Genomic DNA, 22,544 nt, shown 5'->3' with positions numbered 1-22,544 from the left:
TTATTATTATTATGAGAATTAAATTCTACCAAACAAATCCTATACTATTATCCTCAATTTTGTAAATAGAAGGAGATAAAATCCTATTTTTCTACAAAATAAACAGATCATTTTCTATATCTGATCCAAGAGATGTGAGAGTTTTCTCATTTCCCCCCACCCAGAGAGCAAAAGTCGCTGCCAAACAAAGACTCAGCTATATCTTGTAACAGACAAGAGTCACCCAAACTACATGACCTGTTTTTTAGCACCCCTGCTGCTGTCTATCTAGTTTCTTCCCCAATTCTCCCTCGCTCTCTCTCACGCGCTCTTGTCTGAACCAATTTTCCATTTAAAGGGGTTAGTGCAATTGCCTCTTCTCTTTTATTCTCTCTCCCTGCCTTCTTAATTATACTTGGAGCAAAACTGGGTATGCAAAGACTTCCTTGCTTCAATCTTGAGTTCCAAATTGCATGAAAAATTGAATCTTGAGCTTCTTCCATCAAGAAAGAGAAGAAAAAGGAATGAACTTTGATTATGCGTTTCGTTTCTTGGCTTTATTACTGTTTTTGTTCTGCAATCTTATTTCATTTTCTTCTTCTTCTTTTTTGTTTGCAGGGCTGTTGTTACAGTTGTTATAGCTGTTGAATTTGGTTTTGGAGAAATGAGTGCATTGAACTTGAGCTGGCATAGTAAATCATTAGACTCTCAAGTTGCCTTGAGATGTGGCGCTTATCCTACTTGTTCTCACCAAACTAATGCACTAGCTTTTAGAGGCAGTGAATCAATGGGCCATTCTTTGAAATTCCCATTTGGAAATTCTTCTGCTAAAACAAGACTAAGGAATCATATCCGCCCTCCTTTGCGGGTGCGTAGTTCTCTACACTACAGGGTATTATTTAGTTGCCAATCAATACGTGAAAATTTGCGGTGATCTTTTGTCTACGCTGTAGGTTGTCTGTGTGGACTATCCAAGACCGGACCTTGATAACACGGTGAATTTCTTAGAAGCTGCCTTGTTATCTTCATCCTTTCGTTCTTCTCCGCGTCCAGCTAAACCATTAAATGTTGTCATTGCTGGTGCAGGTGATGAAATCTTATCCTTTTTTTGTATGGGAAAAAACTGTGTGTTGATTATTTAGATCGATTTCTATCTATCTGTAAAAAAATTTCGTTGAAATATTGTCCTCGTGTTTAATTAATAATTTTGAAGCTCGTACTTTCACAAGATTTTTGCATGTACTCTTGAGAGATTGTGCGATACTTATTTGTGTGTGTGACTAAAAATTTTCCTTATTTTTTCAGGTTTGGCGGGTTTATCGACTGCAAAATATTTGGCAGATGCAGGCCATAAGCCTATATTGCTTGAAGCAAGAGATGTTTTAGGTGGAAAGGTTTTTACACTGCTCTATTTTTACCCACTTCTCAAGTTGACAACACACTTGTGCTTGCTTATTTTTCAATTCATTTGTTATTTCTCTTAGGTTGTTTTTTGTCCTATCATCATTGTCATTACAATATAATTTATAATTTCTTGTTGTGCTTGATGATGTAAATGTTAATAATCTGAAGGGATATTGTGTTCTTATATTTGTCTAAATGGTGTACAGTAAATCTTAATAATGAAGTAGGTTACTGTTTTCCTCACTCTTTCCTTGGGATGAAACGATGCAAGGATCTCATCTTCCGCTTTGTTCATTAGATCTATCTTTTTTGTTATTTTATCAACTGATATTTGGCCTGTTTTCTGATAGGTGGCTGCATGGAAAGATGACGATGGAGACTGGTACGAGACAGGCTTGCATATATTCTGTAAGTTCTCATTACTAGTAAAAGGAAATCGGGGATAGAATTTGAAGCTTGGTTTTTTTCTCTCTCACTTCATATGCCTGTTCATTAGGTAAGATAGGTTCAAATTCCTTTGTGAATTCTGCTGCGTCTTCACTTTATAATGCCTTTTCAAATTCATCCTTACTTTATTTGCTCTTTAATGTGTTTTTGTGGAAAGTACTAAACATACCCCTGCTTTATGGTTTTTCTGTTCCCATTCTGGCTATTGTAATCTAGCTGTTGATTTTTATGCTTCATGAAGTTGTTTCTTTCTTTTTTAGGTGTTTACCTTTGGTGATTTTATCGTTGATCTTATTGAATCTTTGTTTTGTTTCTTGCAAGTTGGGGCATATCCAAATGTGCAGAATCTTTTTGGTGAACTTGGTATCAATGATAGGTTGCAATGGAAGGAGCATTCTATGATATTTGCAATGCCAAATAAGCCAGGAGAATTCAGTCGATTTGATTTTCCTGAAGTTCTCCCTGCACCATTAAATGGTAAGCAACTTGTGTGTGCAAATAAAGAATTAAGGACATTTGTTTGATATTATCCCTTCAAATATTGAGGCTACTGTTTTAGTGGCAAAAGGTAAGACGGAGCAAGTATGTACTGTCAATTCTTCAATCAGTAAAGCCTTTATGATGTCATACGGACTTCTTAGCAGATGGTTGGTGTCATCCAGCCTCAAAAAAATCACCATGTTCTCATGAACAAGAATGAACAGGTAGAAAGATGAGAGATTTGGTTAAAATTAAGTACATCTACAGAGAGGTGGAGGTGGCTCTCTGAACTAATTCATAAGCCAATGCATTTTATGCTTGTTTTCTGTGCTGTAAAACCATTCCACTTGTTACCTGGTAGGGGTCAGTGAAACATAGTCCTTGGGTTTGTTTCATGTGACCACATTGAGCCACCATACTTCACATCAAAAGGATGTTTATTCTTATAAAATTCATGTTTAGTCGAATTTCCTCAACAGTGCACCGCATCTTTCTATTTTCCCCTCCAGATTTACCTTATATTTGTTGGAAATGTATTGGCAGGGATATTGGCCATTTTAAAGAACAATGAAATGCTGACTTGGCCAGAGAAAGTGAAGTTTGCAATTGGGCTACTGCCAGCAATTGTTGGTGGACAAGCTTATGTTGAGGCTCAAGATGGTTTAAGTGTTCAAGAGTGGATGAGAAAGCAGGTATACTTTAGCATGCCAAAATCAATAATGTAGATGCGTAAGCAGCTCATGCACACAGGAAGTCCCTAGCTTATTTGTTATAAACTTAACCATTTCCTCAGTTGGAACAATACTAGGAGATGTAACTTATTTAGATAGACCAGAAGCAGCCTTGCACATATAGTTTAATACTGGAACTTCAAACCAAAGTATTTATCAGCTTTCTTGCCACAACATACGAAAATAGAATTTCATGCTAACTTTTATGCTCTTGAAATCATGAGCATTAATTAGACCTGGCATGTAAATGCTATATTTATTATGAAATCATTTGGTAGGATTTTCTATGGCTCTTGGATACAGATTCGTGCTTAAAGGTACAATATGTGTGTGAATCTTACCACTGATGTTTATCTTGCTCAATGAAATCTTGAATTGGAAAATATCAGTGTTGGAAGATGAGGCTTATGTGATATGGTTGTTATGTTTATAGTATCCTGAGGTGAAGGCTTCAGATCAGAGAACCTTCAGCTTCCCTCCTCTCTACCCTCCTTTTAAGAAAAAGAATTTAAGCGAAGATTTCATTCTTTAAAGTACATAGCTTACTATCTTATAGTTCCTAAGTATATTTCACATGGGAATTCCTCGTAGAGAATTGCATAACCTTGTAAAGAAGGATATCACGTTTTGCTTTTTAATTCATTCTCAGGGCGTGTTTTTCTAATTAACCTTATTAACTAACAGATCATTTGATAATTTTAGTTTTTGAATCAAGCTTTGGTTTGTTTAATAGAGTTCTCATTAACTTATCCAGTCTATATGAAATTGGAATATAACTTGACATACACAAATGACCTTTTGTTTTATCTTTTTGTATTTTAGGGTGTACCTGATAGAGTGACTACTGAGGTGTTTATTGCCATGTCAAAGGCTCTAAACTTTATTAACCCAGATGAGCTTTCAATGCAATGCATTTTGATAGCTTTGAACAGATTTCTTCAGGTATGCTAGCTACTTCCTACCATTTCCCTTGGATGTTGTATGAAAAATTTAAGTACTCCATGTATAGGATAGGAAATGGGAACTCGGCTTTGATCTTTGGTGAGATTTGTTATTTCAAGTACAGTATGGTTGGAATTTAGAGCAAGTTTTTGGTTATTTTATGCGTGTAAATCATAGTGCCTTAGGAAATCCACATATTTGTAAATAGGAACCTCAGGTTATACCTGTCATGATTCCAAACAATAAAAAAAATTTCTACAGGGATATCGAAGTTCATTCCCCCCTTTTTGGTTCTCTTGAGTCAATTTAGTTTTTCAGACTATTTTTGTATCTGAATGAATAGAAATCACTTCTGCCCTTTTATTATTTTTCTTCCCATTTGTGGACAAGGGTTATCATAGAAACCATAAACTTTGGGGTGTGATGATCTTAAGTGAACTCACCAATGTCCTATAACTAAGCACATGAGTTCATTATCTCCCATTTCTAATTTTTCTCAAGTTGCTTTGGACCAAAAATTGAATTTCTCTTGATTTCTATCACAACCCTAAAAGCAGGCACATGACTAGCATGAGGGTCTAGGCTAGCTCGATTCTCGCAACCCTTGGAACACATACACAATTAAACATAAAACTTATGTAAACAGGATTAACATATCATATATAACATAAAGCTTATGTAAACAGGAATAAAATATCATATATATGTTCAAAACACACTAAAGTTTCCTATACATAACACATTTCATACAAAAGCCCTAAACTAATTGTAATTGTGGAACTTTAGTACCAAGTTTACATAGCCAAACCCAAACTTTGTACAATCAAATCGGGTGGCATGAAAAAAAAAAACCCACAAGAAGAGGAACTCAACACACCGACTTGTAGTCATATGAAACTTGACTTGCCAACAACTTTACACCTGAAAAAGACAAAATAATAAAGGGGTGAGTTTTCCACAATCCAGTGAGCAAATAATACAAAATATACAAGAACGAGGACAAGCATAACGCAAACATCTAACTAACTCATTTAATAAGCTATCATGTTCATGCTTAACATAACTTATAATACTTAACCAAAACCATATAGCTTATACTTGCTTTCTCTCGGAGTACCACATATCAAAAAAACATATGAAAGAAAGGAGAAAGAAGTTACTTTCCCATGTCACATGTCCCAATAAAAGAACCTTTGTCAGGTAGGTATCATACATACCTATCCATGTGTTGGCCAACACACGGGACTAGCTAAGGCATACAAACTTTTCTATGTGCACATACGCTAACATGTCCCTGTTAGTGATAGGTGTCCTGATAATATGTAGCTTTGTAAAATCCATACATCATATGAAAATTAGTAATCAAATCCATTAACCAGAACCTTATTTTGTTAGATATTCACAAATCGAATCATAATCCATACTTCATTAATTAAGATAACTAATCACATGCAAATATACATATACTAACTAAAGGAACTCTTTTTATGCCGCACATACATGATTTAATTTAAAAGAAAAATGATTTTAAAATTTGAAGACTTAAGGTGCATGTCCTCGGAACCTAAGCTCTATATACATATAAGATTGAATTTTCAAATTTACTTAATTATATTCTTAATACTTGAACAAAATCAAAATGAAAAATAACTTAAATATAACTTAAAATCAAATTACATGTCAAAATTCCATGTCAAGATATTTTTAACTAACACCTAAATGCATATTCTGAATTATTTACTCACTATATATAGTCAGAAAAAGATTGAACTCGAACAACATATAACAATCACATTGGTATTGATGAAGGAGCTCCGAAGCACCTAACTCAAAATAGAATAAACTTCTGTAATTTTAATTCACTTTTTTTTTTAATTTCTGTTTCCTTTATATTTCAAAGGTAGAAGTATACTCTGTAAGTTTGAAGAGAGTGCTAAACTTGTAAATAATTCAAACTTGGTGAAGTGACCATTTTCCTTGCAATTTCATTTTGTGACCTACAAATGATGTATTTGGGTTCATTAATAGGTCTATACATGATTGAACATACATGCTCTATATTTTTTATAAGCTATAAGAAAACATTTTTTCTAATAGATGGAATTTTGTCAATCGTCAACAGGAGAAACATGGTTCAAAGATGGCTTTCTTGGATGGTAATCCCCCAGAGAGGCTCTGCATGCCAATTGTTGATCATATTCAGTTGCGTGGTGGTGAAGTCAAGCTTAATTCTCGGATAAAGAAAATTGAGCTAAATGATGATGGAACAGTGAAGAGTTTTTTACTAAATACTGGGGATGTGATTGAAGGGGATGTTTATGTGTTTGCCACTCCAGGTATACTTGATCTTTCCCATTACAATATATAGCTAGTATAATTTTTAATTCCTGTTCTCTAATATCGATAATGTATGTTGCTCCAACCAGTTGATACCCTGAAGCTTCTTTTGCCTGATAACTGGAAAGAGATTCCTTACTTCAAGAAACTGGAGAAATTAGTTGGAGTTCCTGTTATTAATGTTCACATATGGTTAGTGATAGATTCCATTTTCATGAATAAGCAAAATAATGACAATACTCTGCTAGTGTTCTTACTACCATCATGTTATATCAGTAGCTTTCTTTGTTCAGCTTTCTGGTTTTGACTACCTGCGGTTTGCTGCAAGTGGTAGCACCTCTTTGCATTATGTGAGAAGGTGCTTGATTTGAGTCACGATTCTTCATATTTTCTGTTTCCCAATGGTGGAAGTTTAGCCCCACAACTTTCATGACTGGTCAATTTAGTCCCCTTTCTTAACTAGTAACATCTAATAACTAACTCCCATAGTTGTACCCAAAAAAAATAATCTTGGTTTGGCAATGTTGAGAGATGGAAGGAATAACTTTATGAAGGAAGTTTATCGCATTGGTTAGAATGATCTTGTTATGTGTTGCTTATGCACCATGGGAACATTCTTACCAACTGTATAATTGAGTTCATCAATCATGTTTCCTCAATTTCACAACACTTTATTCTGAAAAAAAATCATTACAATTTTAACTTTTGTATCATGGTACTCATTAGTTTTTACACTGAAGTCAATACCTATGTTTATGCATCTCTGTTGTTAAAAAGTTCAAACTTTAGCTTGATGTTTCTTCGACAATTATTTTTATTGCAGGTTTGACAGGAAACTGAAGAATACATACGATCACCTACTTTTCAGCAGGTCCTGAACCTTTATTTTGTATCAATTGATTTGCTTAAAACATATATATGTTTATTGTCAAAGAACCACTCAACCCAAAAGCTTATATTTTAGGCGTCCTCCCAATAATGATTTCATATTGTATTCTCTTACACCCCCCTCATGTATGTCCTCTAGACTTGAAATTTGAGCAAGCCCACCACTCTCTAACAGGTTAAGAACCACTCAACTGAAAAAAAATCTGAAGCTCTTAAGTAAGGCCCCATGAATGGTTTTACTTTATATTTTTTTTTATTGCATATAAGGCACCTACACACACCCACACCCAAGCACATGTATGGTTAATGCTTCTCTTATGCTCATTGGGGACTCAGAAGCTAGGAATTCCATGAGTGATTAAGTTACTGAACCATTGATTTGAATTTCTCTAAATGATGTAATATGAATCCAATTTTGGAGATGCTTTCCCCCATAATAATTTATAGCCAGAAATTTAGAATTAATAGTACCACCAATGATGTTGAAATTGGAGTTAGCAGATCTGTTGCCCTTTCAAAAGTTTTTTGTTTCATAGAATGTTGTCGGGGTTCCTAGAATTGCACTTTCAATTAAGAGTCCAATTTAAAACATGTATGATTGACCCCGGAAGGGTTTACTGAGAGCTTTAGTCAAATTTGCTACTGGATTTTTGGAGCTTGGACTTGATATTCTTCCACTGCCAATTTTGTTTGCCCTGGTGTCGAGTAGAGTTTTTCTTTCGTTTACGTTTGATGTTTTTCCAGTCCAACTATATGTTAAGTCTTATTTTTGGTAATTACATTTCCTTTCTCTTTCTTTCCAAAATTAGAGTCACTCTATCTCCCAACTAGTTTTATCTCTCTTTTTTATGTTGTGCAGGAGTCCTCTTCTCAGTGTGTATGCTGACATGTCTCTGACATGTAAGGTAAAATTGTACTTCAATGATTTCATTACACAAACCCACACATGTATATGCATGTGTTGTAAAATTCATGCACGAACATATGCTGAGTTGTGTCCTTGGCCATGACTATGCTAATATTTTCATATGGATTAACATAATTTATTGTAGCAGTATCCGGTCTTCATAGAATTTCAGGTACCAGGTTAACCAGTGCAAACTTTTTGTCATGTTCTAGACAAAATGTTGAACTCACCCACTCAGGTCCATTATAAATGGAAAGCATCATACTATTTGCGCATGATGAGGTCTTTGGCCAGCTATTGGTTAAAATCTTAAGCAACTGCTGCTGTTATGTCTCCATTCAGACAATGCATAGGCGTGTTTTATTACTTCAACTGATCAAATCCTCAAATGCATTAATTATGTTCCCCCTCCCCGCCCATAAAAATAGTACTTTTAAGTCAACTGTTTAACTCATTATTTACTGTTGGTACAGGAGTATTATGACCCAAATAAATCTATGCTGGAGTTAGTTTTTGCGCCTGCTGAAGAATGGATTTCACGCAGTGACTCAGAGATTATTGATGCTACAATGGGGGAACTTGCAAAACTTTTTCCTGATGAAATATCCGCAGATCAAAGCAAAGCAAAAATCGTGAAGTATCATGTTGTTAAAACTCCAAGGTTAGACTGCAAACCCTTGCATTTGGAAATACTCCATTGAGGGTGATGGAAGAGGGATTCCCTGCTCTCGTGTGACTGAAATAATGCATTGAAGTTGAATAACTGACCTAGTGGCATAGCATCTGACCTTTCATCGATCTTGCAAAAAAGTTAACAACGCCATCCAGCAGGACCAGCACCCTGAGTAGTACAGTACATCAGTGCTTCTGATTGGTTTTCCAATTTCTAATTTACCTAGAAAACCTTAACTGGTGAATGATACTACTACTTGAATCTTCCTTTCCCCTCTAAGACCTTTCTGATAAATGTCTCAGGTCAGTTTACAAGACTGTCCCAGATTGTGAACCTTGCCGTCCCTTGCAAAGATCTCCGATAGAGGGTTTCTATTTAGCTGGTGACTACACAAAACAAAAGTACTTGGCTTCAATGGAAGGTGCTGTTCTATCAGGGAAGCTTTGTGCACAGGCAATTGTACAGGTACTCACTGTCTGATCTAGTATGTTCTTTCTGTCATGTCCACTTGTCCCGAAAATTTCAGTTTAGGGGATGGTTCAAACTGATAACTTGTATGTTTTGCTAAGTTGTGCAGATAGTAACTGTTCTCAGCTCAGAATTGAATAACGTAAAAAAAATTCAGAAAGGTTGTAGTTGTGGACTTGTCTGTGCCCACAACAATAAAGAAACGGAAAAGGAATTCATGTATGAACAAGAAATAAAAATGATAATGAAAAACGAGAAGGGAAGCATTGTGGCTAATGTTTTATAGAATACAAACTGATAAAATGCATCGACTTATATGCAGGATTATGAGCTCCTGGTTGCTCGGGGGCAAGGAAGGTTGACTGAGGCAACCATTACTTAACAACTCTGGAATTACAGGGCATTGGTCTAAAGAATTAGGGCAGGTGGTTCGACAAAAAAAAAAAAAACTTCCTGAAGCTTTCCATACATGCTAGAATTTGTAAAGCTCTTAAATGAAACGAATCTCCTCAATTGAAAACCTTCCGTTATATTAATATATGGCATCGTCTTCACATGATAGAATAATCATCTTCCTTTTTGTTCTTTTTTTTATTATTATTCTATTCGCTTATATATCCATCGAAATTAAATTTATTTTTGGATGATTTTAGAAGTAAATTTTTCACATCGGTCTGAGAAATTTAATAATTTTTTTTTCTGGATATTGACTTTGAATTCAAGAAGCAAAGGAAGGGAATGAGTCTTAACCTTCTCATTAAAATTTAATATAATAAAATATGAAAAGCAATTGCAACTGTATTTTGTGAGAATGAAATTGTTGATGACATGTAAAATCAAAATAACTATTTTTTAAAATTTATATCCAATTTTTTTTTTTTAGCATCTGAATATTATTTTGAATCCTGTGCGTGTAATCACCTTCTTCAAAGGCTTCATTAACAAGAAAACAAGTAAGGGCGCCATTGCCTCTCTTCTCCTTAGTTGCTTATGCGCCGGTCTGCATAATAAAGAACTTGGTATGCTGATCATCATGACAGACGCGGGTTTCCTTGTTAAAAACCATGCATGGACCTCTCCTTAATGGTAGCCACACTGAATGAGAGTGTGATCAATCTTAAATTCTAAAGATATGATCACTAGTGTGTGTGTGTGTGTAAATACAAACAATCAATATACTTAAATTCTAAAGATATGATCACTAGTGTGTGTGTGTGTGTGTGTGTAAATACAAACAATCAATATACTTAAATTTCTTTATGCAGAAATTAATTAAATATTCCACCGAATCCTTTTGTTTTATATCAGTCTTTCAACATCATATAAACCTGTGAAAAAAAGGTAAGATTTTACATAAGAAAGAAAAGGCAATTGTTATAAGAAGAAGCTCTCTCTCTCTCTCTATATATATATATATATATATGGAAATTTTAGCTTAAATCGTTACTAATAATTTTACGTAGTTTTTTCAGTAAAATTGTTATTTCACGGGAGACTGTTGATTAGCAAGGAGGAGCATGGGTCTTCTTGGAGCAGTTTTTTCAATTGTGAATGCACTAGTTCTACCAATACTAGGGTAATTTCTAGTATGCACCTATATCATTCTTGATTATTATTTTATTTAACAATATGTTGCATAATAAATTCTTCTTCTTCTTCTTTTTGTTTTTTTTTTTTTTTGGAGGCAGGCCTGCAACAATGTTTCTTTATCCAGCGTAAGTAAAATAACGTTTGAAAGTATGATAATGATTGTTTTTTAAAATAATTTTCATTCGAAAATACATGAAAATAATATTTTTTCATTTTTAAAAAAATTATTTTTGATATCAGCACATCAAAATATCCAAAAACACTAAAAATAAATTAATTTCAAGCGAAACTTTTTTTCAAAAAATCACGAGTTTAGTAACCAAGTTCCAAACAGTTTAATTTCTCTAAAACCCCATCATTATTAATTTCTATAAAAAGAAAAGGAAGAAATGAAAAGATCAAAGAAACAATGTTAATGTTAATTCCCCTCATTAATTAAGAAGGAAAGAAGTTATCATGCATTAACATATTCTAGATATGAACTGAACAGCTATGCATCAATTCAAGCAATTGAAAGGCCTTCACATCGAGACAACAAGCAGTGGTTATCATATTGGATTCTATATTCATTTATATCCCTCTTCGAGATAACATTTCTGGTATTTCTTCAATGGTACGTGTAATAATTAAGTGCTAATTAGTACACAAATCTCCCAATAATATAAACAATACATTTACTTAGTTTTTTCTTTCTTTCTTTTATAGGTTTCCATTGTGGGGACTGATCAAGCTTCTGGTTCATTTGTGGTTAGTGCTACCTGTTTTCAATGGGGCAACTTTTGTTTATGAGAATTACATGCGGGACTACAGAAAGCTTAATGGCTTATTAAACGACTTGAGAAAAATGATCCCTGGTGAAGGATTTTAATGAATTATGCCTTAATTCGAGGAGAATAATGAGCATTGCCAACATATTTTAAATATACTTTTAAGTAATGTTTTTTTTACTAAAATCTGATCCAATTTCGTACCTTAATTAACCCTAGAGATGTATCCTATGTATGGATTTGCTGGTCTGGTCACCATTGCAGACCAATAATATCAGCAATGTCTCCAAGTTTCAGTGTCTGTATCACAACAAGATTGGCGAATATGACCTTTTGGGCAAGATGGCTCAAGAATCCAAGAAGTTTTTACAGTGAAATCTAGCTTGCTTTATTTTCCAGGAAGGATAGATGAGAAGAAAGATCGAAAAATGTGAGCGATGGAAGGAAGGAGACGATCCTTCCTTGGTTTATACGTACGTTACTCCCAAACTACGTATAAAAACACTAAACGAATATCCAAACATCTGAAAGGATAAAAAGAGATGAAGAATAATTTAGTCTCAAGCTATCCTGAGATAAAAATCCTGAGACAAATCATATTCAATATAAATTAGCTGTTTATTTCTCTCAATTAAAAATAGCATATTGTCAATCTTCTTGGTAAAGAAACACTTTCTGCCATGGTTATAAGCTGCATCTGCTTTGAAATATTCATACAAGAATGTTTTCCCATAAAAAGAAAACGTACTTGCACGGGTGCTACTGCCATTTATTGAGAGATAAAAGGGAACAATCCTCCCATCTACCTTACAAACTTGAAACTAAATAGTAAAAAAGATCTTGATTAATAGCCCGCATTCGTCCTGCTTCTTGTAATCTCTCTTGAAACTTTGGAGTGTTTGGAAATATAGTAGTGATTATTTTTTAAAATATTTTTTTTGTTCAGAAGTATATTAAAATAATATTTTTATTTTATTTTTTAAATTTATTTTTAATATTAGCACATTAAAAATATAAAAAACATTCTAAACAATTTTTTTTTAATTTTAGCCAACTTCCGTTTGGACCGCAATCCTAAACGGGGGCTTCTTCTTTCCACACAACACATCCCTTTCTTTTTCCTAGCTTACCATGTTTAGCCCCTCCCTCCTTCAAAATTAAGCAAAGCCAAACCTCCTTTTATTAAAAATATTCTAAAAGGTGTGGGGAAATATTGCTCCCCCATGTATTGTGGCCTAAGACTCATGAACATTGTAGATTCATTGTGCCCATGAGCTTTTTTTAGGCTAATTTAGCTAAAATTGTTAAGTAATGGTGAAGTTGAAAGACAAAGGATTAAAATGGAATATGTAGAGAAGATGAGTGATATTTTAGAAAAAAAAAATTTGAAACCTTCAACTTAGTCCTCATTCTTTACTAATTATAACAATTGGTTCCTTAAATTTTTGAATTTTCAATGAAAATTAATTTTGTTCCAGAACTTCATTTTCTTTTTTTGTCCCTAATTTGAAAAAGAAAAGAGAAAATCTTCGGTTTCCGGTTTTCAATCACCAAAACAATTGATTTTTATGTCAAGTTTTCATATGATGAAGTGAGTTCAATTTAGGTGTGTTTGTACCTTGAAAATACCTAAATAAACAGATCTTAGCTCAAGAAGATTTTTAGTTTTGAGTTAATTTCAGGTTTTAATGCGGTTTTTAGGTTTTGTTTAGGCCATGAATTTGTTTAACAAGGTTTCTAAGGTTTTTTTCTAGGTGTTTTGTGTCAAAAATAGGTTGAAAATAGGCTTTTGAGTAAAAAAAACCTTCAACATTGATTTTCTAGCTACACAGTTATCGATCTCTGGGCAAAATCAGATGACACATCATCTAATTTTTTTCTTCAAAACAAATGGGGCGAGTGACATGTTGGCCTCCTCATCTGTGATAAAACAAATTAACGACTTTAGCGTGCGGGCCCTTGTTAAATGGGCTAGGCCCAACAATATCTGCCCTTTTCTTCTTCTTTTTTCTTTCTAAATTTGTTTTTTTAATTGTTATTTTTTATATGTATTTTTTTTTTATATTTAAATTAGTATTCATTCTCTCTTTTATCTTGTTCTTATATCATCTTTTAAATAACGATTATTTTTTAGTTATTTTGTATGCATTTAATTTTTAAAATAATTATTTTGATTCATCTATGATTTCTTTATGTTTTATATAAATAAAAAGTATTTGTTTTTGGATAATATTTCTAATATGTGTAATCTTATATAATATATTTTTTCTTTTATTAAATGCATACAAAATATGACATTTTCTCGTTTGTGTCCACTGAACTTGTTTATTAAAATCAATAAAAGATAATAAAAATAAAAACACATATGAAACCGAGTGAATAAAATAAAAGAAAAAAAAATTATGCATGGTCAAACATATTAGATATATTATTTCAAAATAACTATTTATTTTTACAAAATAAAGCTTATATGTATAAAATGAAATAAAATAAAAAATTTGCAAAAATTAAATACAAAACAACAGTTTTATTTTTAAAAAAACCTCTATCCAAAAAAACTTGCAAAACTCATGGTCTAGATAATGAGACCGAGATAAACTGATATAAAAGAAATTGAAGGTAACCATGAAACCAATTTTTTAAAAAAAAATAATGTAAAATCATAAAAAGAAAAGAAAAAAAGGATTTTTGTCCGTATTAACTCTTAAAACTTGTAACTCGTGTCATTAGATCGAAAACATGACAAATGAAAAAATCGTGAAGGCTAATCTCAAACAAATCGAACACTGAAGCATATATCTGAAAAAATAATCAACCACATAAAAAATTATAATTAAAAGAATGGGGATAAAAAACAAAATAAAAAATAAATTTGAGGGCATCAAAAGAATTTAAATTTAAGGGTTAAATTGAAAAGAAAAAAAACTTTAACAAAAGGAAAAGACAATAAAAAGAATGGAGGCTAAATTAGAAAACAATAAAACAACATAAACTTTGATTGAAGGATGAAATTGAAAACCAATAAAACTTTAACAAAAAAACAAGGATAAAAATGAGAAATCAAAAGAATAAGGAGCAAATTGAAAAAAACAATACATAACAAATTGTAATTTAAGGACTAAATTGAAAACATAAAAAATTCTTTTTAAAAGGGCCAAGGACGAAAATAAGCAATAAAAAACATAAGAGCTGGAATTGAAAAATGAAAAAGAGAGAGAGAGAGAGAGAGAGAGAGGATAGAGATGCAATTTTTCTAGAAGATAGAGAAAAGAAAGAAGAAGAAAAAAAACAACTATTGGCTACAAATCACCCTTCATCCACAACCACGCGTAACACCAGGAGAAAAAGGACGTGTAACGCTTCAAAGGACACAGTGAAAGGCCAGGTTTGCCCACCAAATGGCGTCACGCATGCCACCTAAAAGGCGTGAAAACCACCCACTCGCTTGCGCATAATGAAAACACGTCAACAACTTTTCCGATTTAAAAATTAAAAAAGCAATGTAAAATTATCAAAATGCTCTCATTACCCTAAAAATAAAAAAACAAACTAATGTGAAAGGACCAAAACACTAGTAAATGCATAACTTATTTTTTGTTTTTTTAAAGGCAAAGATATATTTTAACTGTAGTCTAAGAAGGATAAAAACCAAAAAAGCCCTTAATCAACGGCTCAAGTATTTTTTTTTTTCCTTGAAGGTAAAGAAATGATTTTACTGTTTTAAAGTTTGTGAAAAGATAAAAATATCATTTGATCAACAATTCTAAATTTTGTTAACCTTGTGAGTAGAAAAGTATTTTCACTATACAAAATATTAGAAAAGACTAACACACCCTCGATCAATCTTTTAATGACCAATGAATCTATTTAAAAGATCAAAATACCCTCACACCTAAAGCTTTTATTTTTCAACCTAATGGTGAAAATATATTTTTATTGTAGCAATCCACATTAAACTGTATATATAGCTCCAATAAATAAAAAAACTCATGTCCTATATGTTTTTTATAACGAGAGTATTAGAATGTGTTTGTTTTTGCGTTTAAAAACTGTTTTTGAAAATTTTTGAATTTTATTTTACCTAAAAATAATTTTTTTAAGATTTTGAATTTATGGCTACAATAAAAAAACCCACGCCAACATGTTTTCGTTAATATGTTTTTTTTTTCTATTAAGAATATTAGAATGTGTTTGTATTTACGTTCAAAAACTGCTTTTAAAAATTTTGAATTTTGTTTTCTTTAAATTTATTTTTAATTTAAAATTATTTTCATACGTGTCAAAAATATATTTTAAAAAATATTATTTTAATATATTTTTAAATACAAAATATTTTAAAAATTAACCACATATCACTGTCATAAATAAATTTGATCATATGACAAAGAAAAAAGAAAAAATATTTGTGGGCAGAGATTTGACACCTTGAATATTCAATTGAAGCTGACGAGTGACGACCACAAAAAAAAAAAAAATCTCCAAACTGAAACTTGAGAAGTGGAGTGTTATTATTGTCTTTGTAGATAACCCAATCCAAACCAAATGCCACTCTCCCTGCTCTCAAGTTCTCCACCCATCAACCATGCCAATATTCTCTGTAACTCAAGGATCACTCACACTAGCAGGCCTCTCTGCCTTTCTCTCACAACATCATCATCATCATCATCAACAACAACAACAACAAATCTTCGCTACTACTGATCATGCATCTCCATTTTTCACTATAACTTCTCCTCTCTTCATTCCTCCTTCAAGAACTAGACGTTCAACTAATAATATTACTGCTAAATTCTCTGACTCTGCCAATGCCAAAGCTGAAAACTCTAGTGAAACAGCTACCACCACTGCCACCGACGAAGTTCTTGAACCATCACCTGATGCTTTGCGACAGGCTCGGGTGTGTTGTTTTGCTATCTTTATTCTTGTTTCTTGCTTGCTTCATATCTTGAAATTTCCATTTTTTTTAATGTTACTTAATGATCAAAACTAACACAGTGTTTGTACAAAGAAGTAGAGGTCTGCTGATTGGAAGGCGGTAAAGGCTTACTATGATGGTGGACACATCTTGCAGGGAAGGGTTGAAGGATTCAATGGTGGTGGCTTAATTGTTCGTTTTTATTCTCTTGTGGGTTTTCTTCCCTTCCCTCTGTTGAGCCCTTCACATTCTTGCAAAGGTACTTTGCCCTTCACTTGCTTTCTCATTGTACTTGGTCTCAGAGCGTGCTCTCTCTTTTCACATAAATTTGTTATCTGGTTATGCAATTACGAGTTTACGAGTTATTACTTGGTCAAGAGTACTTGCAATTCATAGCTGCTGGATTTTGTACTCACTTTATCATCTCAACTCAACTTGTTGTCTCTGAAATCATCTTGAACCGAATTCTAAACTAGGTGGGTACACATTTTCTGGTAGAAACCCATGTTTTTGAAGTAGTTCTTTCTTTTTCCCACAAGAGTAGCGAGTTTAGGATAACAAATCAATGTTCTGATCATTTCTATATTATCTCTTACTTTTGGTTTTGCCCTTTATTATATAATGGGTATTTCGGCAGCCGAATATAATTTGACTTGCCTGTAATTTTTAACTAAAATGATGATATTGGGTTACAGGGAATGCTGTGATGACTGTTCTTTTCACTTTTTTATATGGAAAAACATTAGCAGACAAGGTGGAATGTTTTAAGGAGGATTGGAATTTGAATTTTGATTCTAATGCTTTTCAGTAACTCCTATTGAACTTTTTAGTTCTCCATTTATGTAGGCTAAGCATCACCTTCGCTGATACTCCTAGAAATTTCTCTGTTTTCCTTGTAACTTCTCCTTTTCTATCATACATTGGCATTTTCAATGAACTTCTGCTTTGGAAGTGGAGTTGTGACTGAGAGCTTGTTGCAAACCTATGTTTTTCTGATTTTGTGATTACATTTCATGTAGATCCACAGAAGACTATCCATGAGATTGCAAAAGATTTGACTGGTTTACTCATTTCCGTGAAGGTAATGATTTTCTTCTGTCTGTTTTGCTAGAATTGAAGTGCAAAAGAACTTAATTTTTCCTCATGTGGGTGTTAGACTTTATTTAGTTTTATAAATGCATGTAGCTTGTAAGCTTGCACATGTCTTTTGGTGTACCTTTGTCCTGTTTTGGTAGTTATTAAACATTGCCAGGAACTTGTAAATGAAAATCCCATGATCATATTTGCTGTTTTCCTTTGTAAAACAGTATAATGGATGTGTTTCTTTTTTCTTTTTTTATATAAGCGATTAGAGGGGAAATAACTCTTCTCTCTCAAATTAAGGAAAGTGACTTTAGCATAAAAAACTTAAAATGGGACAAGGTGGAAAATATTATGATATTCTTGTGCTGGAATCAAGCCCTATTTGGCTCTTCCGTGAAGGGTCTTGTACTGAAGTCCTGGCAGTGTTTTGCTAACAGTCTTGTATTATGCAAAGCCATGATTTTGGATGTCTTTCAAATGCATTTTGAAAGGCCCATTCAGTTCATGTTAAAAAAATTTCTTCTGGTTAATTGTTGTGATCGAGTCATTGAGTTATCACATTGCCATTATTTAATGACCATGGCTCATGATTGCCCTGTGATAAGGCACTCTGTTTTTTGACCACTTCTATTAGGTGACTAAATCATTGTTAGGAGTATCCTTTTGGTGGCGTTCGGATTGTGTTATCAAAACCATGATTCTAAGTGTCTTGTAAATCCAAATCATGGTTTCAATTTTTTTTTAAAATCAAACCTGCTTCTTCTTCTTTTTTTAACTCTCCCACAACTTCAAACACAATAGTTTAAACGAGTAAATGTATGCATAAATGCATTGTCCAACAGGATAGAGAGAAGATGAAGCCAATAACATGGAGACTTACAAGCAAAGAATAAATGCAGAACTTAATATAGTATTTAAATACAAAATGACTACAATAAGAGAAAATTAGTGGTTGATCAAACTGATGAGTTTCAGCATTCCAGATGATGAACACCTTACTTAGTAGTGCTTAGATTTATTTCTTCTTGAACTATAGGTTTGTGTTTGTTATGATGATTTTCTGAAGATTTTACTTTCTTCACTTAACACTGACTTGGAAGAAGTAATTGCTGAACATGGAGGAACTGTTTGCTAGTGATGTTTTTAATCACAATGGTGATAATAAGAAATCCAGAACACCTGAAATAAAAGTGAAAATGGTAAAGAGCAGACTTCTTAGAGAACTGCTTTTCATTTCATGTCAAGATGCTTCAGTTCCTCCCGATATGTTTCTTGTAACTGCTTTTCATCTTGCTCCTTGTTCTTTTATTCCCTGCTTCTCCTTGCCTGGTAACAATTCGACATTTCATTCAACTCTAGTGATGTTGGTATACTTCTCAAACATTTAGGTAATCCACGCTGAAGAGGAGAACAGGAAATTGATATTCTCTGAAAAGGAAGCTGTCTGGTCAAAGTTTTCTAAAGGAATTAATGTCGGGGAAATTTTTGCAGGAAGGGTTGGTTCTGTTGAGGACTATGGTGCTTTTATTCACATGCGTTTCCCTGATGGTAGTCACTTTCTCTGTTTGTATAGACTTCTTTCTGTCCATTGAGATTTATAATTTTGCAAGAATTATTGGCGGCGTCTTGAAACTACAATACAGGTCTGTATCATCTCACTGGACTAGTACATGTGTCTGAGGTTTCATGGGATTTAGTTCAAGATGTAAGGGACATCCTTAATGTTGGTGATGAAGTAACAGTCAAAATCATTGATATAGATCAGTAAGTCTTTTTTGCTTCTCTCCCATTACTATTTGCATTGAATGAATTCTCAATGAGACATTTTCAGTAACATGCAACCAATTGTGCCTTGTACAGTACTAAAGTGCCCAGACCTTTATTTGGTGTACGCCATGGGGTGTTTTATTTCTTTGAGGATGTTATAATCAGAGTTTAAACACAAGAACATGCCAGTGAAATGCGAATTTATTTTTTTATGAAAATAAGTTTTCAGAATTTGATTGATGATCTGATATTTTATTTTTGTAATGCAAGGTCCCCTTCCTCTCTTTTTTGCATAAAATTGAATCCTTGTGGCATAGGTCAATGGGTAGCCTTTTAATTCTAGGTTTCATTTTTACACCTAGTTCGTGTCTGTTCAATCCATGGGCTATTGATCCAATCTACTCAGTTTCCTTGTGTGATCAATGGACATACCTTTTAAGTAAGATCATTCATCTACTTGGTATGGTTCCTTGTACATTAAGATCCTAAACATCAATCCTAGTTACCATAACCTGAGAGGATTCTAAAAAGCAGAGAATTGAGAATACTTTAAAACATACACTGATTAAAAAGTGAAAAGGAAAAGGCTGTTGATATATAGAGTTCATGTTATCTTTTCTAACTCTTGTTTTCTTTTGAAGAATTAAAATGTAAACGTCAAGAAATTTGCGTAACAATCCCTATGGTTTCTTTATGACTAATCCATTCTTTAGCATGTCATTAAAGGCTATCTTGAGTGGTTTTCTGAAAGAGGACATGGCTAATTCATTTTTCTAGCCTAGCATTACCTACATTAGGCAACATAATGGGTTGGAATCAGCTTAATTGTCACGGCTTTGTCTCTGATCAGCTGTTTTCCTTTACTTTGCCTCTTACTGTAATATTATAATTGCAAATAAATGCAGGGGAAAGTCAAGGATTACACTGTCAATCAAACAATTGGAGGAAGATCCACTGCTAGAAACTTTGGACAAAGTGATTCCTCAGGTTTGTAAGACTACGTTACATGCTCCATTTACATAATTAAAGCTTCTATTTTGAATGGATATTTATATATTACAGGATGGTTCGATTGCTCCTGATCCTCTGAGCATGCACAACAGCATTACTATTGAACCTCTACCAGGGCTTGAATCAATATTTCAAGAGTTAACACGTGAAGATGGGTATGGTTTTATCCTCCATTAAAGAAGTTCATTCTGAAGTTTAGGGTTTGATTGCAAATATATTAAACCAAAGTTTCCTTTCTCAACATGAACGTAATTTCCAAGCTTCATAAGTTTTCTGTATCTGTCCTCAAATTATTTTGTAATCTGTTTTCCTTTTAGCATGCATCTTTTATGAATCTATGGGACTTTTATATCACTATATGCCCACCCTATTTCATTTGAGACTCTTATATGAATAAATGGTTTAACTCCAACTATGAGTAGACTTTAAAAATATTTACATTTCCTTTTATGCTCATTGAAATTACCTACCATGATTCAGAGTAGCAACTTATTCGGCTTTTCTTTGTATCGTTCTTGTCCAGCATAGATGACATAAGAATTAGCAGACAGGGGTTTGAAAAGCGTGTTGTTTCACAAGACCTGCAACTTTGGCTTTCGAATGTGAGTTGCTCCTGTTTAGGCCACACTATACCGTGTTTCTTGCGCTGTGAGCTCCTTATTATATTTTATTATTCTCATCCCATAATCATTCCACAGGCACCACCTATAAATAGGAAGTTTACCCTCCTTGCTCGTGCTGGAAGGCAGGTAGGTTATGTTTGTCTTTTCACCCCTCCTCGTTGATATGGTCTCCCTATCTTTCTCTCTTATTAATTTGTTGTATGATTCAGGTGCAGGAAATACAGCTGACAACAACACTTGACCAAGGCGGTATCAAGAAGGCATTGCAGCGAGTGTTGGAACGAGTTCCGTGATGGAGATTCTTGTATTCCCAGTTACTTCATGAGTATTCTTTTCTTTGTTCTTTTTCTTCTTTTCTTCTGTATAGATGTTACTGCATACTCAAATTCAGCTACTGTATGTACAGTATGTTGTTCCAAAAATTTTCTGATTCATAAATTATAAATTCTGATTCTTGTGAGAAGGGTGTTAATTTTTCCGATAGATGCTTCTCTACCCGCCTGCAAGAAGTAGAATATAACCCATCTAAGAAGTAGTCAAACTTTGCTTCTTGTCCCCTGATCTAAGATGGCTTTCAGAAAGTTTTCGATAACTAGCCGGTATTTTGATACTGTATAGTAAGTAACGAGGGACATATCAGTAAGTGGTGCTTTGTGGACCTGGGAAAAATCTGAGCTTTGTTTAAGTAGCTGGGTGCACCCTTCTGTTTGCTGCATTAGGTGCAAGTGAAATTTGATCCAAATTCACTTAGTACCGCTTTGAGGCCAGGTGCGAGTGGAACTCGATCAAAATTCTCAGTACTGCATCGAGTGATATTTCCGACCAAGCTAACTAGTATTCACGTGTTTGCCCGTTTCAAATTCATGATTATGCTTCTTTTCTGAATGGCAATTTCCCTCTAGTGTGGACCGGACCACCTTGTTTCAGACAAATTTGCCATATGTTATGTGATCGACAACTTGATCTACCAAGTCTGCTTGACTGTTAGTAAAGTTGCAGACTAGGATGAAGGATCCACCGATGTATAAATTGCAGCTATAGGCAGTCTCTTTTTTGTCTTTAAAATGAAGATATTTGCCCACCATTATTTATGAAGGAGATTATAACAGTAGGAAAGAAGAGACAGAAGTGGTAACGAAGTTGGAAGCGATTAGTGCTTCGCTTGGAGCTTCTTCCACCATTCAAGAAGACAACGAATGTATTGATAGTATTGCAGGTCACGGATTTCTGGCCAACTGGATGCTGCTTCGTCTTCACATGGTTTCTATTTGAATAGTAGTTTACTAGTCTTTTTTTCCCAACCCTTCACAGCGGTAAATGCCCGAGATTCGCAACGGCCGGTCAATTTTCTTTTAAACATAAAAACAATGCTAAGAAAAAAATTCTTGTAACATAAAAAAATGTTAAGAAAATAAATAGAAGACCGAGTCATCAACCCCAAATAGTATATTAAATATATAAATAAAAAATATAACAAAAATAAATAAAATAATGACAAAAATAATAACAAAAAAATTAAAAAATAGACAAGA

General features: G+C 33.5%; 3 protein-coding genes across 5 annotated transcripts; all 3 read left to right on the top strand.

Moving 5' to 3' along the window:
* Positions 1-106: 106 nt before the first annotated feature.
* On the top strand, positions 107-9,823 carry LOC7462030 (15-cis-phytoene desaturase, chloroplastic/chromoplastic). 2 transcript variants are annotated; one of them, XM_002321068.4, is made up of 15 exons: positions 107-339; positions 598-847; positions 933-1,065; positions 1,285-1,373; positions 1,734-1,791; positions 2,152-2,307; positions 2,854-3,002; positions 3,864-3,983; positions 6,106-6,319; positions 6,410-6,512; positions 7,144-7,191; positions 8,068-8,113; positions 8,589-8,776; positions 9,091-9,253; positions 9,579-9,823. In XM_002321068.4, the coding sequence occupies exons 2-15, from the start codon at positions 644-646 to the stop codon at positions 9,636-9,638; spliced, it is 1,731 nt and encodes a 576-aa protein (XP_002321104.4). In that variant the 5' UTR covers positions 107-339; positions 598-643; the 3' UTR covers positions 9,639-9,823. The 2 variants fall into 2 exon arrangements, with proteins under 2 accessions (XP_002321104.4, XP_024441182.2); XM_024585414.2 differs by having other exon boundaries at positions 107-409.
* Positions 9,824-9,922: 99 nt separating this feature from the next.
* Positions 9,923-11,813, top strand: LOC7462029 (HVA22-like protein e). Its single transcript, XM_024584487.2, has 4 exons — positions 9,923-10,832; positions 10,945-10,971; positions 11,337-11,459; positions 11,552-11,813. The coding sequence occupies exons 1-4, from the start codon at positions 10,774-10,776 to the stop codon at positions 11,712-11,714; spliced, it is 372 nt and encodes a 123-aa protein (XP_024440255.1). The 5' UTR covers positions 9,923-10,773; the 3' UTR covers positions 11,715-11,813.
* Positions 11,814-16,126: 4,313 nt separating this feature from the next.
* Positions 16,127-21,475, top strand: LOC7462028 (uncharacterized). Of its 2 annotated transcripts, XM_024584615.2 has the most exons (10): positions 16,128-16,510; positions 16,628-16,787; positions 17,548-17,609; positions 19,000-19,159; positions 19,255-19,375; positions 20,284-20,365; positions 20,441-20,544; positions 20,913-20,991; positions 21,088-21,138; positions 21,222-21,475. In XM_024584615.2, the coding sequence occupies exons 1-10, from the start codon at positions 16,196-16,198 to the stop codon at positions 21,303-21,305; spliced, it is 1,218 nt and encodes a 405-aa protein (XP_024440383.2). In that variant the 5' UTR covers positions 16,128-16,195; the 3' UTR covers positions 21,306-21,475. The 2 variants fall into 2 exon arrangements, 1 of the variants encoding a protein (XP_024440383.2); XR_008057181.1 differs by lacking the exon at positions 21,222-21,475 and having other exon boundaries at positions 16,127-16,510; positions 20,918-20,991.
* The last annotated feature ends 1,069 nt before the right edge of the window (positions 21,476-22,544 follow it).

Source organism: Populus trichocarpa, chromosome 14 (assembly GCF_000002775.5).
Source record: "Populus trichocarpa isolate Nisqually-1 chromosome 14, P.trichocarpa_v4.1, whole genome shotgun sequence".
Taxonomy (NCBI): Eukaryota; Viridiplantae; Streptophyta; class Magnoliopsida; order Malpighiales; family Salicaceae; genus Populus; species Populus trichocarpa.
Note: the sequence above shows the minus strand (reverse complement) of the source record. Positions and strands in the feature narration are given on the sequence as shown.

Coding starts and splice junctions, on each gene's coding strand:
- LOC7462030 (XM_002321068.4), top strand. CDS start 644: ATGAGTGCATTGAACTTGAGCTGGCATAGTAAATCATTAGACTCTCAA. Junction 3,003..3,863: donor AAGAGTGGATGAGAAAGCAG/GTATACTTTAGC, acceptor TTTGTATTTTAG/GGTGTACCTGATAGAGTGAC. Junction 7,192..8,067: donor GATCACCTACTTTTCAGCAG/GTCCTGAACCTT, acceptor TATGTTGTGCAG/GAGTCCTCTTCTCAGTGTGT.
- LOC7462029 (XM_024584487.2), top strand. CDS start 10,774: ATGGGTCTTCTTGGAGCAGTTTTTTCAATTGTGAATGCACTAGTTCTA. Junction 10,833..10,944: donor CTAGTTCTACCAATACTAGG/GTAATTTCTAGT, acceptor TTTTGGAGGCAG/GCCTGCAACAATGTTTCTTT. Junction 11,460..11,551: donor TTTCTGGTATTTCTTCAATG/GTACGTGTAATA, acceptor TTTCTTTTATAG/GTTTCCATTGTGGGGACTGA.
- LOC7462028 (XM_024584615.2), top strand. CDS start 16,196: ATGCCAATATTCTCTGTAACTCAAGGATCACTCACACTAGCAGGCCTC. Junction 16,788..17,547: donor CCCTTCACATTCTTGCAAAG/GTACTTTGCCCT, acceptor CATTTCATGTAG/ATCCACAGAAGACTATCCAT. Junction 17,610..18,999: donor GTTTACTCATTTCCGTGAAG/GTAATGATTTTC, acceptor TCAAACATTTAG/GTAATCCACGCTGAAGAGGA.